Source organism: Equus przewalskii, chromosome 17 (assembly GCF_037783145.1).
Source record: "Equus przewalskii isolate Varuska chromosome 17, EquPr2, whole genome shotgun sequence".
NCBI lineage: Eukaryota > Metazoa > Chordata > Mammalia > Perissodactyla > Equidae > Equus > Equus przewalskii.
The window spans coordinates 42,335,148-42,361,166 of record NC_091847.1 but is presented as its reverse complement, the minus strand read 5'-3'; the positions used below and the strand labels follow the sequence as shown (position 1 = coordinate 42,361,166).

The 26,019-nt window shown below is 36.1% G+C and overlaps 1 protein-coding gene across 12 annotated transcripts in view; it reads left to right on the top strand.

The window, feature by feature from the left end:
• The window catches only part of KCNH7 (potassium voltage-gated channel subfamily H member 7), a 472,129-nt gene that overhangs the window by 378,423 nt on the left and 67,687 nt on the right, over positions 1-26,019 (top strand). For all 12 annotated transcript variants that reach the window (XR_011528781.1, XR_011528782.1, XR_011528780.1 and 9 more), the window contains one exon: positions 12,833-13,258. Coding sequence is in view for 8 of the 12 variants with exons in the window: in XM_070581419.1 (XP_070437520.1) it covers positions 12,833-13,258 (426 nt within the window). In the remaining 4 variants the exon portion in view is untranslated. The remainder of the gene's footprint in view (positions 1-12,832; positions 13,259-26,019) is intronic.

The following is a 26,019-nucleotide window of genomic DNA, read 5'->3' as shown; positions in this document are numbered from 1 at the left end:
ATCTAGTAAACAGCTCTATAACCTAATTCATAATTCCTCCTTGCAGAAGTTTGACTTCTGTTAAACCTTTACATCTTGGAAGGAAGTAAAGAAGGAAAGGAGAAGGAAAAGGAAAGAAGGAAGGAAGGAGAGATGGAAGGAAGAAAGGAAGGAAGGAGAAGGGGAGGGAAGAGGAAGGGAGGGAGGAAAGAAGGCAAAAAAAGAAAAATAGATAATTTAACAACTGATTCTGTATAAGGCATCTCTTTTACTTATTATGATTGTATTGAGTTGGCCCATAGATATTCTGGCATTCTCTATGCATTGCTCTTTCAGGTCCCTAATGAAGTTTCTCAGACCTCCAAAAAGAACAAATCCAGGAGGCAAATGATGGCCTTCCAAGAACTTGTTCCTAAAATAAGTGATGTGAGTGAATTCCTTCAATTAGAGTCAGGTTTTACGGACTCAATCATTAGACATGGCCTAGCCAAGTAAGACTTGTCAACTACAAATTTGGTGAGAATGTCACAGTTGCTAAGGCTACTTAGTAACTGAATGTACTCAATCCTCTCCAGGAAGACAGTTCTCATTTGGAAATTTAGTAGGGATGAGAAACTGTCCTTGAAGCCAAGTTATTTAAAATCAAAGCATAAGTCTTAGAATTAGCAGACTGGACATCTTGTAAATACTCAGAAAATCTCTGTCAATAATGGAAAAACTACTCACCTGAGATTCAGTCAAGATGCCATCCTTGACTTCACTGTAACTTTGAGCACACGTACTAGTGACACCCCATTACTTTATGCTTCATCTTCTCTCTAAACATTTCCTATTCTTCCTCTTTGCTTCTCTCTCCCTCTCGCTTGATAATTCTAAATGTATTTTGTGGTTTTAAGGGATTTAGAAACCCATAGAAGTCCATGTCCTAAGACAGTGTTTTGAGCTACTTGTAGGTCACAGATGACTTTGAGAATCAAATAAGTGACATAGAAACATATTTCCTGAGAAACAAATAGCACCACACATCTTAGATCCTTTTAAATAATTTCAGAGGAGTTCACAAAAGCCTACTCGTACATCCCAGGATGATACACTGTGATAGATAACTATGTTCTTGCTCACATACACACACAAATTTACAATTCCCCATCATCCTGGAATTTTTTTCCAGTTTTATTGAGAAATAATTGAAATATATCACTGTATCAGTTTAAGGTGTACAGAATGATTGTTTGATTTATGTATGTTGTGAAATGATTACCACAATAGGTTCAGTCAGCATCCATTATCTCATATAGATACCATAAAAAAGAAAAGAAAAAGAAATTTTCCTTGTGATGAGAACTTTATGCTGGAATCTTTTTGGAGAATGTTTCTGATTTCTTTCCTTAAAATACATTAATCCTTGACCTGTAGATGATACAAACACAGTAAAACCACACCAATTTAATGTAATTGTGTAAACAACCTGTGTGACATAAGAAAAATAATAGAATCACAGAATCTCACAATCATCTGTACTGATTTTGTTGCATCTATCATTTGTACAGGATCCTCGGGAAGTATAGTCAAAATTTAAAACTGACAGGGACTCCATAAATACTTACTGAATTCGTTTTAAAGAAATACCATTTCATTAGAGCAAAATAGAGAAATAACATGCAATCTTCGAAGATACTCAAGAGCAATTTTCTCCGACTACCATCAGATGTTTGATTCTCTTTATGATAAGCATTCAAACTAAATGTTCCCTAGTTCCAGGGCACATGCTTTTATGAGGAAATATCCTATCGCTTGTTTAAACTGAGTCCTTTCAAAGCATTTGAGGGCTTTTAAAAAATAGTTAATTCCCTAAATTACCACTTTACACATGGGCCACAGGCCAATATAGTGTAACTAAGCAGTTCCTAAACAAAGAAAAATTATCTTACCAGCAAACACACATAACCAAGAGGCCTAACCATTTGTCTTCTGCTGTCTCTAGCTTTGCACAACTGACTTGCTCCAAAGGTCACACCAGAGAACTGGGTTCAGTCAATAACTATAATTGTCATTGAATGTTACTTCTAACTCCATTTCTAGCAGTTCAAGTTAAATATGCCTAAAATTATAAAAGTAATACTCACTTATTGTGTGTTTATGTTGAGACAGGGGTTATATGTGGAATTTATGCATTTGTTATCTTACTTATTGCACAGTTGCCTAGTAGGTAGATATCGGTTTCCTCATTTTGCTACTAAGGAGTCTGATACTCAGGGAGATTTTTTTAAAATGACCATGGCAAGGCTGGAATATGTAACCTGGCTCTCTCAGTACAGAGTCTGGTCTATCCAGCAATACTTGACAGATTATGAATTTCTAATTAGTGAAATTATCTTTATTTTTGGTGCTCCTCATGACCATCCAACATTTCTATTTTGTTCTTCTTAATGCCACTTCTTAACAAGTGGCATTTAGGCTCTTGGCAAGAAGTGGTTCTACATAATTCTCTTTAGTCACTATTTGGGCATAGGTGTGTAGAATTTTATTAAAAGCATTTTAATAACTATGAAAATAGTCACCCAGACCCTATAAAATAATTTCTTCTTCTGGAAACAGTATGTATAGTAAGAAAAAACAGGCTTTTATCCTCATGAAGAAGTGAACTGAAAACTGGTATGCTGCTGTAGATAAGAACACAGGCCCTATGGAACCAGACAGCCTTAGGAAGTTATCTAGCCTCAGTTTTCATGTCTGTAGAATAGAATAAACAGTAGCACTGTCTTAGCTTCCTGGGCTGCCATACCAATTACCACAAAATAGGTGCCTTAAAACAACAGATACTTCTTCTCTCATGGTTCTGGAGGCTAAAAGTCTGAAATCAAGGTGTCAGTAAGGGTGTCTGAAGACTCTAGAGGAAAATCTATTTCATGCCTTTATCTTAGCTTCTGTGTTGCTGGCAGTCTTGGTGTTCTTTGACTTATAGACACATCACTCCAATCTCTGGCTTCATCATCACGCGGCGTTCTTTCTGTGTCTGTCTCTATGTCTTTCCCTCTCTTCTTATAAGGACACCAGTCACATTGGATTAAGGCCCACCTCAATCCAATATGACCTCATCTTAACTTGATTACATATGCAAAGATCCTATTTCCAAATAAGGTCATTTTCATAGGTACTGGGAGTTAGGCCTAGATCATTTATTTTTGGGAGACAACTCAACCTACAGAAAACACCTACATTGTAAAATTGTAGCCTTTAAATGAGATAATTCTCCTCAAGCCCTCAGTAAATAATAGTCATTCAATAAAGTTAGAGAATATTATGGTTAATGATACTATGACTGGCTCTGAGACCTCGGGTAAATTATCCAGCCTCTCTCCAGTTTCCTTCTCTGTAAAAATAGAGATAATAGTACTTATGTCAAAAATGTGTTGCAAGAATTAAATGTCATAACTCGGTGCTGGGCCTGGTAACTAGCATGAAAGACGCTCTTTCTCCAAGACAAAGCATTGATGAGCAGAGTGGGAACTCTCAGGACTCACCATGTCATCCCATCCACCATATTTCTAGGCAAAAAACAGAAAGAGACAAAACAGACTGACAGAGGACCAATGAGGGCAGCTCAGCTCCTTTCCCAGGTATCAGTAGTGGTGTGCAGTGGCAACCTAAGGAAGGAGGCGTTGGAGAAAGCACATGACTCCCCAAAGGAGCACCCCTCCTGTTGACCTTTGGTTTGCTGGTAGTGATTCTGGGGACACGTGGGCAGAAAGAGCTTGACTAAGCAAAGCAAGCATGAACATATCTGTTCCTTTGTGCTTCCTTACCCCAACCTTGAATAAGTTACCAAACTGATGGGTGAGCTGGTTCACGTGATTTTTGCTGGACTTAGATGTGGCTCTATTGGTCTTTCACACATTGATACATATCATTGTTAACACCAGTTATGTGACTTTATTAAACTAATCTTCAAGGGAGAGCAGGGGAAGGAATGACATGAGCTATGGACTTGATGTTCCTTTCCTGCCTGTTTGAAGTCTCTGTCTTATCAAACATGCAAGTATTAGGGTAATGACAGCTACTGGAGCTAATAAATCCCATATCACTTTGGCTTATCCTCATAGTATATTTCATCCTCAGCCAAAAGCAGAAGCTGGTATTCTTGTCCAGGGAATGATGTTCTTTCTCTTGGGAATTTGGTGGCCCAGGCTTCCCACATTTGGATTCTCCACCAAGCCATAGACATTAAGGACCTGAGGCCTTGGAAGTATCTGACTTTATGCAGTGGAAGGAAAAAGCGGGGAAATACACATCTGCTTCTTGAACGCTTTGACCAAGAAGCGCTACTCATCAGACACATGGCCATACCTAGATGCAGATTGGGCTGGTAATACAGCTCTTGGCTAGGCAGACATATTCTAAGAACTGTACTCCATGGAAGAGACAACCACAAATTTTGGTTCAAGCAGCTGTCTCTATTATAATTCATTTTCTCGTGAATTTTTGGTCTTGCCAGCTCCATTGTCTCTTTTTCTTTAAGCTACAAACTTGCCCATTCAACAACTATTTTGAGAGCTTACTATGTATATTCCAGGTACTGTGCTAAGCCCCAGGAACACTGCCTTGCCTTGTCTGTCAGTCCCACATTTTAGTTATTTCCAGTGGATTTCCTCTCTCTTTACTCTCTTGGCAAATGAATCCACTTTCCAAAGCTTTCAGCCGCTGCCTCTGCAGGATGAAATATCAAGCTCCAACCGCATCAGGAGCTCTATCCCAGACCTTCTGTCTGCCAGGCATCTCCTTCTATGGGCACCTGGCATGTCTAACTCAAATTATCCCAGCCAAACTCTTTACTTCCCTGTCCCATCTTTTAGCCTGTTCCTCAGTCATCTGTGCTTTTGAAGGACATTTGTGAACGGCTTACTTATGAATCAGTACGTTAAGTGCTCCTTTTCCTCAATTCCATTTTTTCTTAAAGTAGATCAATTTTTAAATAAAGGTAAAGGAAAATTATTTGAATACAGAACGCTGCAGTGATTCTACTGCCTAATTTTAATATTTTATTTGTTAAGAAGAAAACTTCCTATGTGACAGATTTGATTGACTGTGTGATTCTTTTTCATCTTTCAATTTAAATATCTGGGTAATCATCAGGGGGGTTGCCTGTTTCAATGATAATTATGCAGGTTTTACTGTGTTTCTCAAATCTTCTGCTGAAAAGCCAGAGGCATTTACATCTTTTCTGATGCTGTGTAATCTATCTGATTCATTTGGTTACTGACTACCCTTCCCGATAGTTAAAAATACAGCTAGCCCATTAGTTAACTGAAAGTCCCGAGTAAAGGATAAATAACAGATGAGCAGTCTCTACCAACACCTCAGCATGGCGTGTAACAGCTGCCAGAACTACTGTGTAATCTTCTGGAAGGCTTAATCGTTCCCTATTGCACTTTTCAAAGGAGAAGAGTAGTTATTAATCCTGGTGTTCGCACAAAATTTTCGCAGTAGATCTTCATTGAATAAATAGTGCTGTTTCATATAAAGATTTTGGTTTTATGTAACACTTAACTGTTAGAGGTTAAATAAATAGCAATGTGCTAGCAAGAAAAAAAACTGCATTTGGTAAAGAAAACCATATTTTAGGCTGTATTAAACTGTACATTTAATTGGTGGTTTGAGGAAAGAGAAAATAGAAATGTCTTTCTAGAGACCATGGAGTTCCTCTTTTTTGTACAGTGAGGTGTTTTCCCCCCTCTTTTCTTTCTCTCTTAAAAGAAAATCCTTGTAATAGTTCAATTAATCATGTTTTATCTTTCTAAAGTATGTTATTTCCCAAATGTGTGGGAGAAGATGGCTCTCTTAAGGAAACATAATAAGACTGTATAGCAACCTTTTTCTTTTCAATCATTGGCCCCTTAGAATCCTATTGATGTTTTTAAAACAAATACCTACCTATCAAATATTTTATTTCCAACAGAATGGCTCCAAAGTTCTGTCATGATTAATTTTAACTTACTTGTGACTTATGATCTATACATTTATCCTTATTTCCAAAGAAGTATGAGGTGACATTATAAAAGATATATGAGTTTAGACCATGCAGATGGAACTAGAACAATTAAAACAATGTAAGAGAAATAGAAATAATTGTACTGAAACTCTAAGCTCATAGAGTCTTCTGCAAGAAAAAAAGATACTACAATTAACAGAATAACTTCTATTGTTATGTTTTTAAAACAAAAAAGAGATAAAATCTTTTGATTCCTCATTGTTTTCTAGAAGTGAATTATAAAAGGACTATACAATACAAATATTTATAAAAATGACATTAAACAATGTAAACATTGTGTTTAGTGGTAATTTTGCGGGAAAAAATGCAAAAACATACTTCTTATACCAATTCAGAATGAAAGCTTGAAGTTTGAATATGAGATACTAACAAAGTAAAAGTATTTCAGGAAAAGGCCTAACCTGGTGAGTCTCTGAAAAGTGGCTGTATATTAGTCTAACCTGATGATCAATGTAGCTAAGTATACTCAGGGAAGTGGCCATCTGCAGACTTAGCATGCCTGACTATCTTCTCTGACCATCTGCACACTTAGCATGCCCGACTCTCTTCTTGTTACATGATTGTCCCAGCCACCAATTTGATGGAAATTTAAAGGCAAACAGTACAAGATTGGGCAAAGCTGGCATTGTGTGCAGTCTGTGGCTGAATGGAGGTCAACATAAAATCAATTAGATGTGCAGGGAGCAAAGTAAACATTCTGTTGTACGAACAGGAATCTAAACTTGCCTGATAAGGAACCAACTCAGTTCTGATAGGAGTGAGCCCCTGTGATGTGTGTAGAGCCAGTTCTTTTTTTCCAGCAAAAAATTATATCCTCCAATATCTTAGACCTTTCTCTCTGAGTTTCTAGAATTCTTTTTTTCTTTTTTTACTTTTTATTAGGAAAAATTTTAAGCATGTTATAAAAATAAAGAGAATAGTGTCTACCCATAACCCAGTTTCAATAAAAATCAATGTATGGTTAATGCTGTGTATAGAAACAGACTTTTCTCCTCTTTCCTTCCCCTACTCTGGATGATACTGAAGCAAACTCCCCAAACTATAGCAATTCATCCGTAATTATTTCCCTATGCACACCTAAAAAATAAGGACTATTTTTTGAAAACATAACCACAATAGCTTTATCACACCTAAAAATAACAATTATCCATAATTCCTGTGATAGCTCATCTCCAAGACAGCTACAGTTAACTCCTTTTCTTTTACACGCACGCCTTTCCCCTATCAAAAGGTAAAGACCCTTTCTCCACTTTCTTGAATCTAGGCTAGGCTTTGACTGCTTTGGCTAATAGATATGGCAGAAATGATGCTGTACTACTTCCAGACCTTGATTTTACAAGGACTGGATGTTTCCAGCTCTCTCTTGGAAGTACTGAACCTCCACAAAAAACAGCTACTACCCTGCTAAAGAGACCATGTGGAGAAGCTCCTGGAAAGAGATTATATTGAAAAATTATATGTAGTTTTTATAGCAACTATATATAGAGAAAGATATAGATATATAATGTAATCTAAAGATATGTATCTATTTCTATATCTATATATACAGACACATAAATAGAGAGAAAGATCCAGTTGTTCTAGCATCTTATGTGAGTCCAGCCTTCCAACTATCCCCACCAAAGTATTGGACATGTGAGTGGAGCCTTCCTGGATTCTCCACGCAAGCTTAGCCACCAACCAGATATTCCTGAGTGACTCCAGTTGACACTGTGTGGAGCAGAAGAATAGCCCAGCCAAACTCTACCTAAATTTCCATCCATGGAATCAGGAATAATAAAATGACTATTGTTTTTAAACCATTATGTTTTGACTTAGTTTTTTCCAATGAATATTTAACTGAAACAATTCCTTAATGTTATCAACATCCAGTCAGTGTTCAACTTTCTCCAATTGATTCAGAAATGTTTTAGTTGTAGTTGGTTTCTTTGAACCAGATTTTAAACAAGTAACCCTAGAACTCTAAACAATAATGAAATTACTTCATGTGAATAGTCCCCATTTTATCAGTTGCTTTCATAGAAATTATCTGATGTGATATGATAGCTCTGTATAGATAGGTAATTTGGGCAAAGATTGCTATCCCCACTACACAGATGAAAAAAAAATTGAGATTCAGAGAGATTAAATGACTTACAGGAAAAATTGTATCTGGAATTCAAACCCAGGGCTTCAGATTTGAAGTCTAGGGCTCTTTCCCTTATTCTAAGTGTGATTGAGCTTTCAGAGATTTATATTACCAAGATTGGCTCTAGTAAGACTCATTATTAGAACCAAAGAGAAACAAATATGTTTCTCCACTCCTTATTCTTACACGCTGAGACGCATTTATTTCTCAAATGTGGCCCTCCTCTCCACTTCTGCCACCTGTCCCTAGTACAGGCTTTCCTGATCTCTCTTCATTTATCTATATTTCTTAGTACCAAAGTCCTAATTGATCTCAAAGCCTCTGGTCCTTCCCCCTCTGCTTTCTCCTCCATTCCATTCCCAGATGTATTTATCTAAAACTAAACTTGGCCGCTTTGACTTCCCTGCCTAGTAACCTTTAACAACTCTCAAACCAAATCCATGGAAAGGAAGACTCTCAAAGGGCCGTGAGTTCTTCTGGCACATAATAATAGAGTACTGCCATCTACCTGACTTAAGTGCCTATGATTGCATTTGGATTTACAATGAGACCCATGATGCTAAAGCATGCTGTATAAATAAAAGACTTTGAAGTCGTTTGGCTAGTTAAGTTTATGAGAGAATTGAGTGATCATATAACACAGGCACAGCCATGCAGAAGTCAAAAGAACTTATACCATAATATTTGGTACCATACCAATTACTACAAATGCATTGTCAAAACACACTCCATGATTGTACATACCCAATTTCAATGGTTTGGTATCAATAGCTATGTTGGAATATAATAAATGAACTACCTTTCTGATCCTAGTTCCAGAGCTAATTTGATTAGATAATCACATAATGTAGAATTCAATAATGCCCCAAAGCTAAACTGAACTTCAAATAAACAAAAACTTTTATAAAGTCCCAAGTAATACCATTTAAATTGGCTTTTAAAGCCTGGTAGGAGCAAAATTTGAATTAAAGATTAGACTAGATTATCCTAAAATGATAATAAAATCTTTGAAGTTTGTAATACTATTTTGACAACATACTTTTACAAAAGGCATTGAGGTTACAATACAGAAAAATATTTTACCTATTAGATCAAACCACAAATAATAGCCAAAATTCAAACATTTTTGGCCTACAGATATGTCAAATATTGAATTAGTGCTGATAGTTTGAATTCACTGGTTTTGCAAATATTCTTATAATTCGTTTCTTTTCATTTTTGTCGTTATATTAGTTTTCTAGGACTGCCATAACCAAATACCACAAAATGGGTGGCTTAAAGAAGCCAAAGTTATTCTCTCACAATACTGGGGGCTGGGAGACCAAAAACCAAGGTGTTGGCAAGATTGGTTCCTTCTGGAGGCTCTAAGGGAAAATCTTATCTTTGTTCTGGTGGCTCTCACCAATCCTGGGGTGTCCTTGGCTTGCAACAGGATCTGCCTCCATTGTCACATGGCCTTCTCCCTCTGTATCTTTGTGTCTCTGTACCTGAATTTCCCTTGTTCTATAAGGACACCAGTTATTACATCAAGGCCCACCTCAATCGACTATGACTTCATCTTTACTTGATTACGTCTACAAAGATCCGATTTTCAAATACGGTCACATTCACAGATACTGGGCGTTAGGACTTCAACATTTATTTCGGGGTACACAATTTAACCCCTAAGTCATACTAAGAGGTATTAGCATAAGAGATTTTAAGCTAGTTTTATTTTTGTACATATTTAACTAATATTATAAATAAAAATATAAATCATCATTGGGGTTCTGCAGTAAGTATCTCTCCCCTAAAGGGAGCCTGCATTTTATTCAAGTGTGAGAAATCCTAACCTAAAGGTGAAAGCCCAAGCACCATAGCATGTCACATTAGATCTTCCACAGCCTGTCACTGTCTTCTCCACTGCTGTCCTCTACCAGTACTTTCCTTGCATGCTATCCATCAGCAATATAAAGCAGCTTATAATTCCTCAACACACAACACGTTATTTCATGCCTCCATACTTTTGTTTATTCTGTTCCCTCTATCTGTAATATTCTTCCCTTTCTAATTTCCTCACCCTCCAGCTGCATTCTTTTCTATTTCCTACTCAAAGTCTCAGTTCAAGCACCATCTTTTCCCAAAAGTCCTCTATGGAGACCACCCCCCACATCAGCACCACCGCTGACCACAGGAACTGAGTAAAGTGGACCTCAGCAGGGCTGCCATTTTCCTGCATATCTGCCTCTCCCAACAGGCCATAAACTCCATGATGTCAGGGCCAATGTCTTCCTAATTTTCAGTCTCCAGCTCTTAGCACAGTAGTCATCCAACTGTTAAGTGAGTGTCTGTATATGAAATGAATGTCTGCATACGTGGGACGGAAAGAGTTTCATCCACAATTTTTACTTCTCAGGGGAAGCGCCAAGTTGCTGTATGCATTCTAACTTATACTTCTGCTAAAACAAGGATTCGAATTGCCCCATGTGGGAGTTTGGCATCTGAAGTATGTCAAGTAAGCAGGGAGCCTGCTCAGCCAAATACCCTTGTCTTTAAAACTAATCTTTTTTTTGTTGTTCTTGTTGGATAACTGTATACTCTTTTTTTTGTGAGAGAAATTTGAGAATTTAGGGATTTGGGAAGATCTCAGCAGCTTAGAAATTTCAGTCATGTCTTACCAGAGTACATTGTGTGCATAGAGGAATCTAATGGGAGAAGGAACTGAAAATACAGAATGGGTCCATATTTTAGATGACTTTGAAAGCCAAAGTAAGGTTTTGGATTCTGTTTTCTATATTCTGAGTAGTCCTTGGTTTTTGAGAAAGAGACATTACACGATGACACCTTAAGAGATGAACCACTCTTTCCAGACCAAAATGTCATATATTGGTTTTCTGTACCAAGCATGACAGGATCCCAATTCTACCAGTCTGCGCTTATCAACCAAAAAATTATCCAAACATTATTCCATTTTGGGTTTTGGAAGTCAGCTATAGATATAGATAGATATAGATCTTGGATTCTGAGGATTTTTAATGTTTTTTTAAACAGTGAAATCACTGTTTTTGCCATATTCCTCTTTTACTAATAATTAATTCTTGTCATTTCTCACAATAGCTTAAAATAAAGCCCTATTTCCTCCATATACTGGTAGTTTAAGTTTATTCTAGGCTGCAAAAATGGTTAGGTTCTTTATTATCTTTTTCAAAGCTAGTTAAATCAGTTTAGCTGTTATCTAAAAACAGCTTTGTCTATTTTAACTGAATTCTTATATTTAAAAGTCATGCTGTACCTCATTTGGAGTTGTTATTTAACTTCTCAAGTTCTTTTTAAAATAGGAATGCTTACTTGTTATATGTAAAAAAAAAAAAGGTATGAGATACAACAATGAAAATAAGATTTAAAATTAAAACTTGCCTGAGATAATTTATTGTTATAATCAAGTTAAAACCTACATGGATAGAATTACCAAGAATATGGAAATAACGTTCTTTGACTAGCCAGTGAGGGACTACCTGAGGTCTATGATAACATATTAGCTATGTTGAGAAGAATGTAGTCTAAAAATTTACTCAGTGAAATAAACTTTGAAATAGGGGCATTGCATATATGTGGGATAGTCATCATCAAAGATTATAACCCATTACTCCCTGAAAAAATGTCTCTATGTGTCATTTGTGGAACCACCAAAAATTTTAAATTCTTTAAAACTCGTATGTTAAGGCTAATTACATTTTCTGGGTAGCTAGATGACCTTTTTGTTTTGACCTTTGTTCTTGAAACTTGGTCTGAAATCACAGGCTCATAAACTTTTCTACTGGGCAGGGTAACAATTCAAGTTTAGCTCTCATTTTTTCAGATAAACTAAGATTCTAAAAGATGAACTATTTTAGTCTACCCAATACCTTATTAAGTAGAATAAATCTTAGAGTTTAAGTACCCCTTAGAGTTTAAGTACACCCTTGGTGGCTAAAAATCTTACAACATTTGCAGATCAATATTCTGAACATCTTCTTGCACCATTCTCTCTTCGCAATTCTCAAAATGTGATGGAATAGTTCGGGTGAAAGTATATTTGTCCCAGAATATAAAATGCTCTCTCAAGCTTTTGGCAAAAAGACTCCTTTGTGTTTATTTTAATCTCAAGTGCCTTTGTTTCTAATGTTAAAACAGATTGCAGGTGGGAACATTTTAATTAAAGATTTGAATGAGTTGGGTTTAATTTATCAAGGTTTAATTATAAATTAAGTATATGTAAATTAAATATGACCATGGATCCAAGTAGATTGCTTCTATTCATCACAGTTAATCCTTTCTTAGGTTTGAAAACTGAATTATTCATGTACCAAACTGATTTTATGACTTTCTAAAAACAGCATGTAATTTTATTTCTGATCAGTAGCATGTTCCAAAGGAACCAGTAACCATTCCTTGGTATCTCAGTGACAGTATTCATTATTTATCAGTGAAAATCATATTTATCAAGAAATACCAATGAGATTTTCTCAGATCAAATATATTGCATAGTGAAAGTTTATATGGATTCCTTTAAATGTATGTGTTTGTCATGCACACTTCACAATTACATGAATTCTTTCTAATAGATTTTGCTGTATAATTACCTTTATATTTGTATAGGTTCAGAAATTAAATAATGGCACTTTTATGTATTATACAATTTTCTTTTCTATATTCAGGTTCTCTCTTTGGGAGCAGATGTCCTACCAGAATATAAACTGCAGACGCCACGCATCAACAAGTTTACAATATTGCACTACAGTCCTTTCAAGGCAGTGTGGGATTGGCTTATTCTACTGTTGGTCATATACACTGCTATATTCACTCCCTACTCAGCAGCCTTTCTCCTCAATGACAGAGAAGAACAGAAAAGACGAGAATGTGGCTACTCTTGTAGCCCTTTGAATGTAGTAGACTTGATTGTGGATATTATGTTTATCATAGATATTCTAATAAACTTCCGAACAACATATGTAAATCAGAATGAAGAAGTGGTAAGTGATCCGGCCAAAATAGCAATACACTACTTCAAAGGCTGGTTCCTGATTGACATGGTTGCAGCAATTCCTTTTGACTTGCTGATTTTTGGATCTGGTTCTGATGAGGTAAGAGCTGCTTAAGAATCTTATTTTCTGAAAGATTGCAATTATAAAAGTGAATCTATTTTAACTGCAAAAAAAAAATAGTTGCTTTACAAACTTCTATCTCAGATGAGAGTCATTTTCAATTGGAAATGCTATAAAATGAAAGGAAACCATTTTGTCATTTCAAATATTCACAATTCCTTCTACTTTTGCTAAGTGGTACTAAAAAGAATTCATCCTGTAATCAACAAATTAAACTTTGAGACAAGCGTTTCCTAGCACATAGTACATTCCCAGGATGTAAAATCTACATATCAACTTCGTGGGTATAGCACTGTCAAAGATGAAGATGTCTCTTTCTTTCTTAACTCATAATTGTGGTGTGGGACCGCAGCGACTTGTTTTATGTTCAACTTACATGGAAGAGGCATCTTCTGAAAAGTGTTGTTCAAAACTCTCTTAATTAATATCTAGGTTAGAAAATACTTCTTGTGTTCCCAGTACCTCATAGAGTTGGAAACTTTGAGGAAATCTGACAGGTATATGTATAGCGCATTTTCAGGAAAAAGAGTCTGTAACTTTAAGCAGATTCTCAAAGGGTTCTTTGATCCAAAAGAAGTTAAGTTCTTCCAAAGTCACCTCCATTTAATTGCCACTAACTTTTATTGTAGATAAGTTTCCTGGATTCTGTAATGGAAAGATTTGAAGAAGATGTGAAAGTAGTTCTAAGGGAGTAGGCTGAGAAATATAACCTCAGTGGGTTGAATTTTAAAAACTCAAGATCTTTTTCTACCTTAGAACTCCTCATCCCTTCGCCATCCCTTTCATTACCGTTGTTCAAGAGGAGATCAAATGTCAAAAATGCCCTCTGCAGATGGTTGCTTCCTGATCAATTAAGGTTTCAGGACAAGAGAATCCTCCTCTGCCAATGGGAACCAATAGGCTTAGAAGCAAAGCCTCTCCTACAGAACAAGTCCATCAAACTGTGTGTCAGTTAAGAGCAGGGCAATAAAACAGTACATTCTTCCTGGATTCTGCAAACCTTAGACAAAGTCTCAAGCCTGACGCTCCTCCCCTGTAAGGATAATACCACTTTCGCCTAAGTTGTTTTTTTTTCATTTGAGACTCTAATGAGATAATACATGTGAAACTCAGCCAAATACTGGGGAAAAAATAAACTACTGTTAAATTACTTGAACTTTTAATGTTAGATACTCCTAACTTTGGTTTTTAATTAAAATGCAAGAAAGTGAAATACTTTTTTTAAAAAAAAGAAGATCGGCACCTGAACTAACAACTGTTGCCAATCTTCTTTTTTTTATGCTTTTTCTCTCCCCAGCCACCTCCCCCAGTACATAGTTGTATATTTTAGTTGTGGGTCCTTCTAGTTGTGGTGAGTGGGATGCCGCTGCAGCATGGCCTGATGAGCGATGCCATGTCTGCCCCCAGGATCCAAACCAGCGAAACCCTGGGCCACTGAAGTGGACCGCGCAAACTTAACCACTTGGCCATGGGGCTGGCCCCAAAAGGGAAATACTTTCTTTTTGATATTTATCTCTACAAGTTTCTTACAATAGGTGATCCATGTAATTACACCAAATAAGTTCTTATTGATAAACAATAGAGTAAAACCTCACTTGTTCAAATTTTAAAATATATACACCAACAGCAAATTACTTTCAGCTTAGTGAAATGAAAGAATGGGTAGACAAATAAATAGGCAAATAGAATTGTTGAAAGTTGATTTACTGATGATATTTAATCAATAACAATCAAACCAGGATTAGATCAAGATAACAGAGTAGGAAGATCCTTAGCTCACTTCCTCCCAGGGACACACCAAAACAACAACTACATATAGAACAACTATCTCTGAGAATGACCTGAAGGCTAGCAGAACAGATTTTCCACAACTAAGGGTGTAAAGAAAAAGCCACATTGAGACATACAGGAGGGCAGAAACATGGTCTGGTCAGGACCCACACCCTAGGCTCCTGATCCACAAGTGGGACGGACATCATAACCATGGAGGTCTACCCAGATGAGTGAGGGGCCAAAACCCCAGATTGGGCTCCCCAGCCTTGGGAACCTGAGCCAAGATGAGTTCCTACAAGGTCTGGCTTTAAAAATAAGTGGGGCTTATGTTAGGGAGAGCCGGAGGGCTATAAGAAACCAAGACTCCACCCTTAAAGGGCATGTGCAGGAGCAGCCTGGTGGCACAGTGGTTAAGTTTGCACCTTCTGCTTTGGTGGCCTGCGGTTCACCAATTTGGATCCTTGGTGCAGACCTATGCACCACTTATCAAGCCATGCACTAGCACAGATGTTGGCTCAGGGCCAGTCTTGCTCAGCAAAAATAGGAGGATTGGTGATGGATGTTATCTCAGGGCTAATCTTCCTCAAAAAAAAAAAAAAAAAAAAAGGACATGCACACAAACTCACTCACTCCAAGTTCCAGTGTAGAGACAGCAGTTTGAAAAGTGCCTGAGTTATACATGAATGAGATTCATTGACTAATTTTAGGGCATGTGCTGGAGGGGCAAGGATCTGTTGGAACTTTCTCCTGGGACAGAAGTGCTGGTGAGCGCCATTTTTTAATTCTCCTTCTACCCCTGGCAAGAGCCATTTCTGACATTCTCCATCTACCTTTCTAGCACCACTCACTCCGCCCCAGTGCTCCCTGTGGACCTGCCCCTGCCAACACTCCTCCAAAGTGGTTCCTGCCCCAAGGGGCCAGCCCTGCACACAGTGTGCCCACAGCAGTCATGGCCCAGCCGCAACAAGAGGGCAAATGCAGCCTACGCAAGGAACAAACCTGGAGCACCTGGCTCTGGTGACCAGGGGGTATTGCACTATTAAGCCCTATATGACGCCTTCTACACAAACCCTTCTACACATCTTTAAGACTGGGAGATGTAGCTGATGTACCTAATATAGAGAAAGAAACAGAGAGTTAGGCAAAATGAGAAGACAAAGGAATATGTTCCAAATGAAAGAACCAGACAAGAAGTTCAGAAAAAGAACAAAACTAAATGGAAACTAGCAATCTACCAGATAAAGAGTTCAAAGTAATAGTCAAAAAAATTCTCACCAAACTTGGGGAAAGAATGGATGAACACAGTGAAAACTTCAATAGAGATGGAAAATATAAAAAAGAATCAATCAGACTTGAAGAATGCAGTGACTGAAATGAAAAATACACTACAGGGAATCAACAGCAGATTAGATGATGTAGAAGAATGAAGCTATCTGGAAGACAGCATAGTAGAAATCACTCAATCAGAACAGCAAAAAGAAAAAAGAGGTTTAAAAAATGATGATAGCTTAAGGGACTTTGGGGATAACATCAAGCATACTAACATTCACATAGTAGGGATCCCAGACGGAGAAGATAGAGAGAAAGGGACAGAAAATTTATTTGAAGAAATAAGGGCTGACAGCTTCCCCAACCTAGTGAAGGAAACAGACATCCAAGTCCAGGCAGCACAGAGAGTCCCAAATAAGATGAACCCAAAGAGATCCACACCAAGACACATTATAATTAAAATGTCAAAAGTTAAAGATAAACAAAGAATCTTACAAGCAGCAAGAGAAAAACACTTACATACAGGCAACTCCCCCTCCTCCCCATCAAGACTATCAGTTGATTTTTCAGCTGAAACTTTACAGACCAGAGGGGATTGACACCATATATTCAAAGTGCTGAAAGGAAAAATCTTCCAACCAAGAATACTCTCCCCAGCAAGATTATCATTCAGAACTGAAGGAGAGAGAAAAAATTTCCCAGACAAGCAAAAGCTAAAGGAATTCATCACTACTAAACTGGCTTTACAAAAAATGCTAAAGAAACCTCTTAAATGGGGGGGAAAGCTGTAACTAGAAATAAGAAAATTATGACAGACAAAATTTCGCTGGTAACGGCAAACGTATAGAAAAGGTAGTGGATCAACCATCTATATAGCTAGTTTGAAGGTTAAACGACAAAAGTAACAAAATCATCTATATCTACAATAATTAGTTACGGGATACACAAAAAGATGTAAAATATGACATCAAAAACATAAAATGTGGTGGGGGGAGTAAAATGTAGTGCTTTAGGAATGCACTTGAACTTAAGCAACCACCAACTTAAAGTACATTGCTATATACATAAATTGTTAGATATGAACTTCTTAGTAACTACAAATCAAAAACCTATAATAGATACCCAAAAAATAAGTGAAAGGAATACAAAGATAACACTGAAGAAAGTCATTAAATCACAAGAGAAAAGAGCAAGAGAAGAAGAAGAACTTCAAAAACAATCAGAAGACAATGAACAAAATGGCAATAAGTACATACCTATCAATAATTACCCTTAAATGCAAATCAGCTAAATGCTCCACTCAAAAGACAAAGGGTGGCTGAATGGATTCAGAAAACAAGACCCATCTATATGCTGCCCACAAGAGACTCACTTCAGATCTAAAGACACAGACAGACTGAAAGAGAAGGGATGGAAAAAGATACTCCATATAAATGGAAATGAGAAGAAAGCTAGGGTAGCAATACTTATATCAGACAAAATAGACTTTAAAACAAAGACTATACCAAGAGACAAGGGCATTTTATAAAGTAATGTTTGTAAAGTGGCGAGATACAAAATCAATATACAGAAACCTGTTGCATTTCTAGACACTGATAACAAACAATTAGAAAAAGAGAAATTAAGAAAACAGTCTCATTTACAATTGCATAAAAAAGGATAAAATACCTAAGAATAAATTTAAGGGAAAGACTTGTACTCTGAAAACTATAAGACATTGATGAAAGAAATTAAAGATGACACAAATAAATGGAAAGATATATCATGCTCATGGATTGGAAGAATTAATATTGATAAAATGTCCATACCATGCAAAGCCATATACAGATTCAATGCAAAACCGATCAAAACGCCGATGACATTTTTCACAAAACTAGAACAAATAATCCTAAAATTTGTATAGAACCACAAAAGACCCCGAATAGCCAAAGTAATCTTGACAAAGAACACAGCTGAAGGTATCACACTCCTTGATTTCAAATATACTACAAAGATATAGTAATAAAAACAGCATGGTACTGGCACAAAAACAGACACATAGATCAGTGAAACAGAATAGAAAGCCCAGAAATAAACCCACATTTATATGGTCAATTGATCTACGACAAAGGAGGCAAGAGTATACAGTGGAAAAAAGACAGTCTTTTCAATAAATGGTGTTGGGAGAACTGAATGGCTGAATGCAACAGAATGAAACTGGGCCACTTTCTTACACCATATACAAAAATAAACTCAAAATGGATTAAAGGTTTAAGTGTAAGACCTGAAACCATAAAACTCCTAGAAGAAAAAATAGGCAGTAAGCTCTTTGACATCAGTCATAGCAATATGTTTTTGGATCTGTCTCCTCAGGCAAAGGCAACAAAAGCAAAAATAAACAAATGGGACTACATCAAACTAAAAAGCTTTCGTACAGCAAAGGCAATCATTGACAAAACAAAAAGACAACCTACTGAATGGGAGAAGATGTTTGCAAATGATACATTCCACAAGTGGTCAATATCAAAAATATATAAAGAACTCATACAATTCAATATCAAAAAACAAACAATCCAATTAAAAAATGGGCAGAGGACCTGAATAGACATTTTTCCAAAGAAGACATACAGAGGGCAAACAGACACATGACAAGATACTCAACATCACTAATCATCAATGCAAATCAAAACCACAATCAGATATCACCTCACATCTATCAGAAGTGAGAAGGGTAAAGTATGTCAGCATCAAGAATAGCAAGTGGAGGGGTGAGTCTGGAAGGAGCATAAGGGAGTCAGATATCAGGCTAGGTCAGCTATGAAGGATAACAACAAGACTAGTCATGGATTGCATTACTTCATACGTTTTTCAAAACTGACAATGAAGATATTTATTTTATACGTAAACTAGGTTATATAACTATATCAGGCTTTTCAGGACATAATGATATTTCAGAGTAAAATTTTTCCAAAAGTGTATAATGTGTCATGTAATGAGTATTAAAAATATACAGCATCCATTTTTGTTTCTGCCAAAAAGAAGAAAAGAAATGCTTCCAGAGAAAAGAGATCTTATACTCAAATTTGGGAAGTTTCATCACATGAATAGGAAGGAAAAAATAAGTCTGGGACTTTCCACCCAAAATTAAATGACAAATCTCAAAATCATTAAGCTAGAGGTCACTCTGAGGAGATATCATCTAGTCCAATCTTCTCCAGCCTGGGGTTTCATGGAGATGCTTGAGAAAGTCTCAGAGGCCCTCAAGAGTTGACAGCAAGACAGTCTGATAAGACTCAGAGCCATCCACGTCTGCTAGAAAAAAAAGTAGCTTGATTTTATCTGCTTTACCAACTAGAGTTTCATGTAAATTTTCTATAAATTTTAATGAAAATTTACTTAATTCATTTTACCATTTCCAGAAAGGATTATGGTAACCCCCTCCTCAAGTAGGTTCATTCATTCTCTAACAATTTATTAAGAATGTACTATGTGCCGGTGTGCTAGACCTTGGGTTTATATGAAAGAGTCAGACGAGGACCCCACTGTCTGGGAGCTTGCAGTCTCAGATGGGAGAGCAGCAGATGAGCAGATAGAATACTATCTGATAAATGCTTTGATAGTGCCATGTACAAAGGAACAAGTGAGCGTAGAAGGAGGAGTTCCTGATGACCAGTGGAAGTTTTCCAGGTAGAAAGGTCATGCTGGTTAGAGGGGAAGTCCTTTAGAGGCATGGAGCTATAAAGTGTTGGTTCCCAGCTCTGTCAGACCCAATATAACAAATATTATACAGTGTCCTCTTTTACTATTGTTAAATAAGTCATAGATAATATAGTCTTTTTACACACATAATGTCACAAATGTAATATATAATGCCCATCCTTAATATAAAAGAGAAATAAAAGAAATGTTCATAATAAAATAGTTGAATATGTAAATGCTTCAGACTTATCTACATTAAATCATATAATGAAGTCATCAGATGCTTGTACCTAGTTGTAATGAGTAGGTCCATTTTTAAACAATAAATTCAATATTAAACTGAATATTGCTGCTTTCTTTATATTTGTATTTAACATAAGGGTTGAATATATATGTATGTATGTGCTTATATATGTATATATGTATACACATACATATATAGGTAAGATATGTATATATGCATATGTATGCATATATTAACATTTATACACACCTAGAGATGTTGTGACTGTCATAACTACAAATGTAGACTGCTATGGCTGTGCTGCATATCACACAGTATACAAATTCCACAATCCTGTTGTCATTGAAGATGTAATTTTCTGAAACAGTGAACAGCTCTTAGTGAAGATCCAAACTAAAAAAGGTAATCATCTCTCAATGCACATGATAGCTAAATTCCTGGAAATTTTAATGAATATTAAAATGTACAAAAATGAATTTCTCTTTATATGTAAAACCTAGCTTCAAGGCTCAGTAACTATAAATTTGCTGTTCACCTATACAAATGACTGTGGGACATTGAAAAGTTATATAATACACAAGACACTTTTTTGTTGTTGTTGGAGACAGCTCTAGGCATTACAGAACTTCTACCTGCCGTACTCTGCTAGGAAGTAAAGGAAAATTCAAGAAGAGGATGTCAAATATTGTAAAAACATGAAGTATGATGAGGACTGAAAATAAGTCACTGGATATGTCAGTTCCATGTGTGTTGATTTTAATTGGATCAGATGGTGGCCACAAACCAAACTAAAGTGGCTTCAGAAATTAACACAAAATGGGTAGGGCCTCTTCTTGCTAGAATCTTGGTAATAAAAGGAAAGTATTAGAAGCCTGCACATGGTGAAGACAAGGGTTATTGTTTTTGTTTTTCCTCTTAAGATGTTTGTGAGCTGAGAAGAAAGAGGCACACGGTGCAGAATAACTTGGGTGGGTGGCTAATTTGGATGGGGAGATTAGGGAGGATCACTGAGGAGGTGCCATTTGAGCTGAGACTTGACCAGAAGAAACAGTCTCATGCAGAGCATTTCAAGCAAAAGAAAACACTAGTGAAAATGGCCCAGTTGAGGAACAAGCTTGGCAAGTTAGAAGAACAGAAAGAAGGCCAGTGACCACTGGACTGCCTCACGGTGAGTGAGGGGTGGAGTGCTAAAATATGAGGATAAAGAGGCAGGGACCAAATCACATGAAGCCCTGGGGTTTGGTGTTTATTCTGGCTGCAATGGTAGCCTTCTGGATGGGAATGACATGATCTGATTGACATTTTGAAAGACCTCACAGCTGATGTCTGTAGACAGCTTAGTTGGGGTAGAAGCAGGGGAACAAATTCTAGAGCCTTTACTATAATGTAAGAGAAACAAAACAACAACAGTTTGGACTGCAGGGTGGCAATAGAGGTGAAGAGACATAGATACATTCGGAATATATTAGAGGGGAGCTGTTTGGTCTTGTTGATGGGTTAATATTGGTGGAGGAGTAAAAGAAAAAGCAGAATAATGATGGTTCAAAGATTGTGTTATTGTTCTTTTTTCTTGTTTGAAACATTTTATTTGGAGGGGAAGGGGCTTAAGCAACTTTTGTAGATGATCACGTATTTATCCAGATGGGAAAAACCTAGAGAGAAGAAGATGCCTTATGGGGGGAAAATTCCTGTTTGGGCCATGTTAAATTTGACATACCTATTAGTCATGCATGTACAGATGGCATGTAGGCAAGTCAGGCACTGCATGAGCAACTAGAGAGATATATATGCGAGTTTAAGAAAAAGAAATGAGATTAATTATAAATTAAATATAATCACGGCAAATGTTGGTTTGGATCAGTGTTTCTGCATCAGGACTATGGATCAATTTCTGTGTGGATCTTAGAAAGAGTCTGGAGATTCATAATTGGTAGATTTGAGGTAAAGCCTTGAAACCTGCAGTTTTAAAAGTGGCAAGAATGATTCTGTTGGTTAGATATACAAGATCTGGTGGCCTTATCTGGGACAAAGAGGAAGTCCAGGAGAGGACTTTCATGTGCTCACAGGTGAACATTTCTATAAAATAAATACACAAATAAACAAGTGAAGGAGTAGCTCTCAACTAAATATAAGAACAGTCATGATTTCTTAATTGCTTAATTTTAACTGATTATTAAAATGTTTTCTTCTATGCATCACAGCATCATGGATGACCTTAGAGAAAAGAATCTTGTCAATGTTAATTAAACATTAATGTCTTCCTTGCCAATTTCCCTAAATGGTAAGCTACTGTGACATTTTAATGGTACTTACATTTAACTCTGGAGAAGAAGAAATATTCAAATTTTGGATTTATACTATTTTATCTATAAAACATGTATGTTAGCAATGCTGAGTATAGCTTGGCATATATGTTTTTACTAAAGCAGACATGTGAGCAGAATTGATCATTTTTTTCAAAATAATCATTTTTTAGTTTAAGTAAATTCAAATCTCCTACTAATAACTAGAGCATCTTCTGTAATGTTAAACAAACATGTTAAAGAAAATGAATAGTAGCAATAACTGGGCTTGCCTGTGTCATTAATATCTTCCTGATGTTAACGCCATCCAGATAACCAGGGAAAAGACTATTTCTTAATTTTTGTATCATCAAACATCATGCCACCTACAGCAAATTACCTTCATATCATCGAAGCAAAGGAACAATATTATTGGCTCAGTCTCCAGAAAGTCAACTTTTCGTTGTCTACCACAAGTTTTCCCATATTGTGCTTATCTGTGGCAAATCTTAGTTTCAGAGATAGTAACACTAATAATCTAGAGTACTCTGTTTAGTTGCCTGCTTCAAAAACCTCTTCCTTTCCTGAAAATTAATATTATTTTGATTAATTACTTGTTCTGTTGACCTCTCTCCTTTCACACTTTACTGTTATTTTTCGTGAATCATGAATGCAGGCAAGAAAGGCCTTTGAAACCTAAGTAAATACAGTGCTCTTTGAAGAAAAGTTCTAATAGAAAAGAGGAGTTTCTGCCCTTATTGGTATGTTTGCTTTACTAGTCTGGCAGATGAATCATGGAAAGGACACAAGGGAAAACTTAGCAGGCATCCGTATAGAAACTCTGGTCATCTGGTCACTATTCTTTCTGAAGCTGATCTTTACAGCAGCTATTCATTAGTTTGTTGGAAGTAAATTTCTAAAACATCGGACATACTCATCTTCAAATTTAAATAACAAAGCACATTTTGAAGACCTGTTTGCACATCTGTGTCTACCCATAAAGTAACTCTCTCTCTCTTTACATTGTTCTTGGGAGTTAAAGCATAAGTGCCCATTGGCTTGTATTTGAAGCTGTTGGTCATGCCTCCAAAAATCTGTGATGTGACAAATGAGGGACATAGGATCCCCAGTGGAGTAATTTTTGAACTAAGGAAATAGAAAAACATTCCATCAAAAAAAAATCATTTTGCGTTAAGTTGATCATTTATTCATCATTTGCATGTGATTGATTGATTATGATTTGCTAGAGATGGTATATGGTACAATTTTTGGTTAAATATTTCTCAGATCAAGTTTAATTCCCATTTTAAAAATATAATATCCTTAATTGTTTATTCATGGCAACATTTCCCTACTACTGTTTAGAATCATTTGATGATCAGTTTTCCATGTAACTGTAACTAATGAAAGAGAAAGTGAGTTCAAATTGCAGCAAAGTAGAATCTTAATTATAAAATAAAATAAAAGTAAAATCGTCTGGACAGTAAAGGCTATTAAATATTAGAGTGAGTTACCCAGGGATGTTGTCAAATCTCCTTCTCTTCAAAACAAATAGTTTGTGGAGGAATTTGTGAAGTTCAATATGAATAAAGGAAGGATAAGTTAGGTGATTTCCCCAAGGGTTTTTTACACATGCAAAATGTAGCCCTTTGATTGTATTAGCGAATGTGTCCTTAGAAATATTGAACTAGTGTGACTCAAGCTGAACAAAAGATTAGAACCTAGTTTCAGTACTATTGGGTTTTATTGGGTAAGTAATGCATTAAATAGTGTATACAACTACTGAAGCTTAGAGGGAATTGAAATGAAATCTAAAGCAAAACATGAGTGTGGAGTTATGAAATGTATTCCTCAGTAAGTGTTCCCATTTCCCCACCTGTACCCAAATATTTCTTGACAAACAGGACAGAATGATGGATTAAGTAGAAAGTTTCAGTGACGATTCACTCTATCAACACTAGACAAAACTAAAGATCACATACTTATATTTCCTCATTTATAAAAGAATAATTCTATCTGCTTATCAGAGGCAAAGGTTTTAGGGAGTAAACGTCTGAAATAAAGTATTTTAAATATAAGATTCTTGAAAATGCTTACTAAAAAAAAGTAAAATTATTTTTCAAACTTATTTTGAAAAACTCTTGAGATAAGATTTTCTCCAATTGATGAGGCTTTCTCAGCTGAACTGTAGCCAAATTTATTATTCAGTAGAGAGTTGTTTAATACTGCTAAGAAATCACCTATTCTAATTTCTAACCTTCAAAAAGAATTCTATTTACATTAAAAGAGAATATTGCTTGATCTATTGTAAAAGTCTACTAAAAAAATCACATGGTCTTCTTGAATCTGGGTCTAATATGTAACATACTCACAAAATTGCAGTTGTTTAGCATACGTATTTTTTAAATAAAGTTTAGTTAAGAAAGTCGTACCTAATAGAGGAAACTAACTTCTACCTCAATCTAAGAAAGTATCTGGGGCTTTAATAACCTCTGGATGTGAATATGTTTTTAAAAAATTGAAATTGGATGATATTCATCAGCCACCCAGAAACTTGAATAATTAAATTTCCAGAGGAAGGGTCCTTCTTTTAAAAAAAAATTCTGACAAAGTGTATTAAAAATAAAAGTCTTAAATAAGTAGACTTTCTTTACTGTGGCATTCAGGCAAAAAGAGTCTGAAATATCATTCAGCCACAGTAAAGGAGTCAAGTTCTGAGATGGCATGAGTGTTGGTGAAGTGAAGACTCAACTTGTTAAATTCATTCTGTCTCCTTTGTATAGTTCATGGGCAGACTACAAAACAAAGTACCTTGCTTCAATCTACTGCAAAATGGCTCATCTCTTTCTATATCTTATTTGCCCTCATGATATCTTTGTTTTCCGTAATAATAATCACACTACCTCTAGCAAGATTTTATGTTTTTTTGGTCTCTACCAAAAGTAACAATAAACAGACAATATTTTTCTAATACCAGTGAAAATTTCAAGAAGTAACATCTAAGAGAAAATTCTTTACTATTTTTAAAATTGTTGTGATAACTTTAAGGATAGTTTTATTTCTGTTTTCAAAAATTGTAAAAAAATCCACAGAGACAGATTTCCATAATATTTCTGGATATTACATGAAATTAGATATACTGTGAGATAAACATGCATTCTGAAAACATTTACTTTACCAAATTATGATGTTAACACAATTATATTATAAGGCAGTTGTTGGTCCAATTTTTCTCTTGCAAATAGTACAAAGATAGTCAATTGAACTACGCAATCGGCACTAATAGTCCCCAACAAATCAGCAAGGGGAGATTGTTCCTTCTTTTATCCACTCTGAGATTTTGGTGCAATCACTTCTCTCTATTCTGTAATCTGGAGCAAAAGCACCTTAGATCTTTAAAGAGCTATTTAAAGATGAAGAAGAAGAAAACAGTTATTGCAATCCTAAATGTCATCTACAAGATGTGCTGTACACAACTGTAGCTAGGGAAGAAT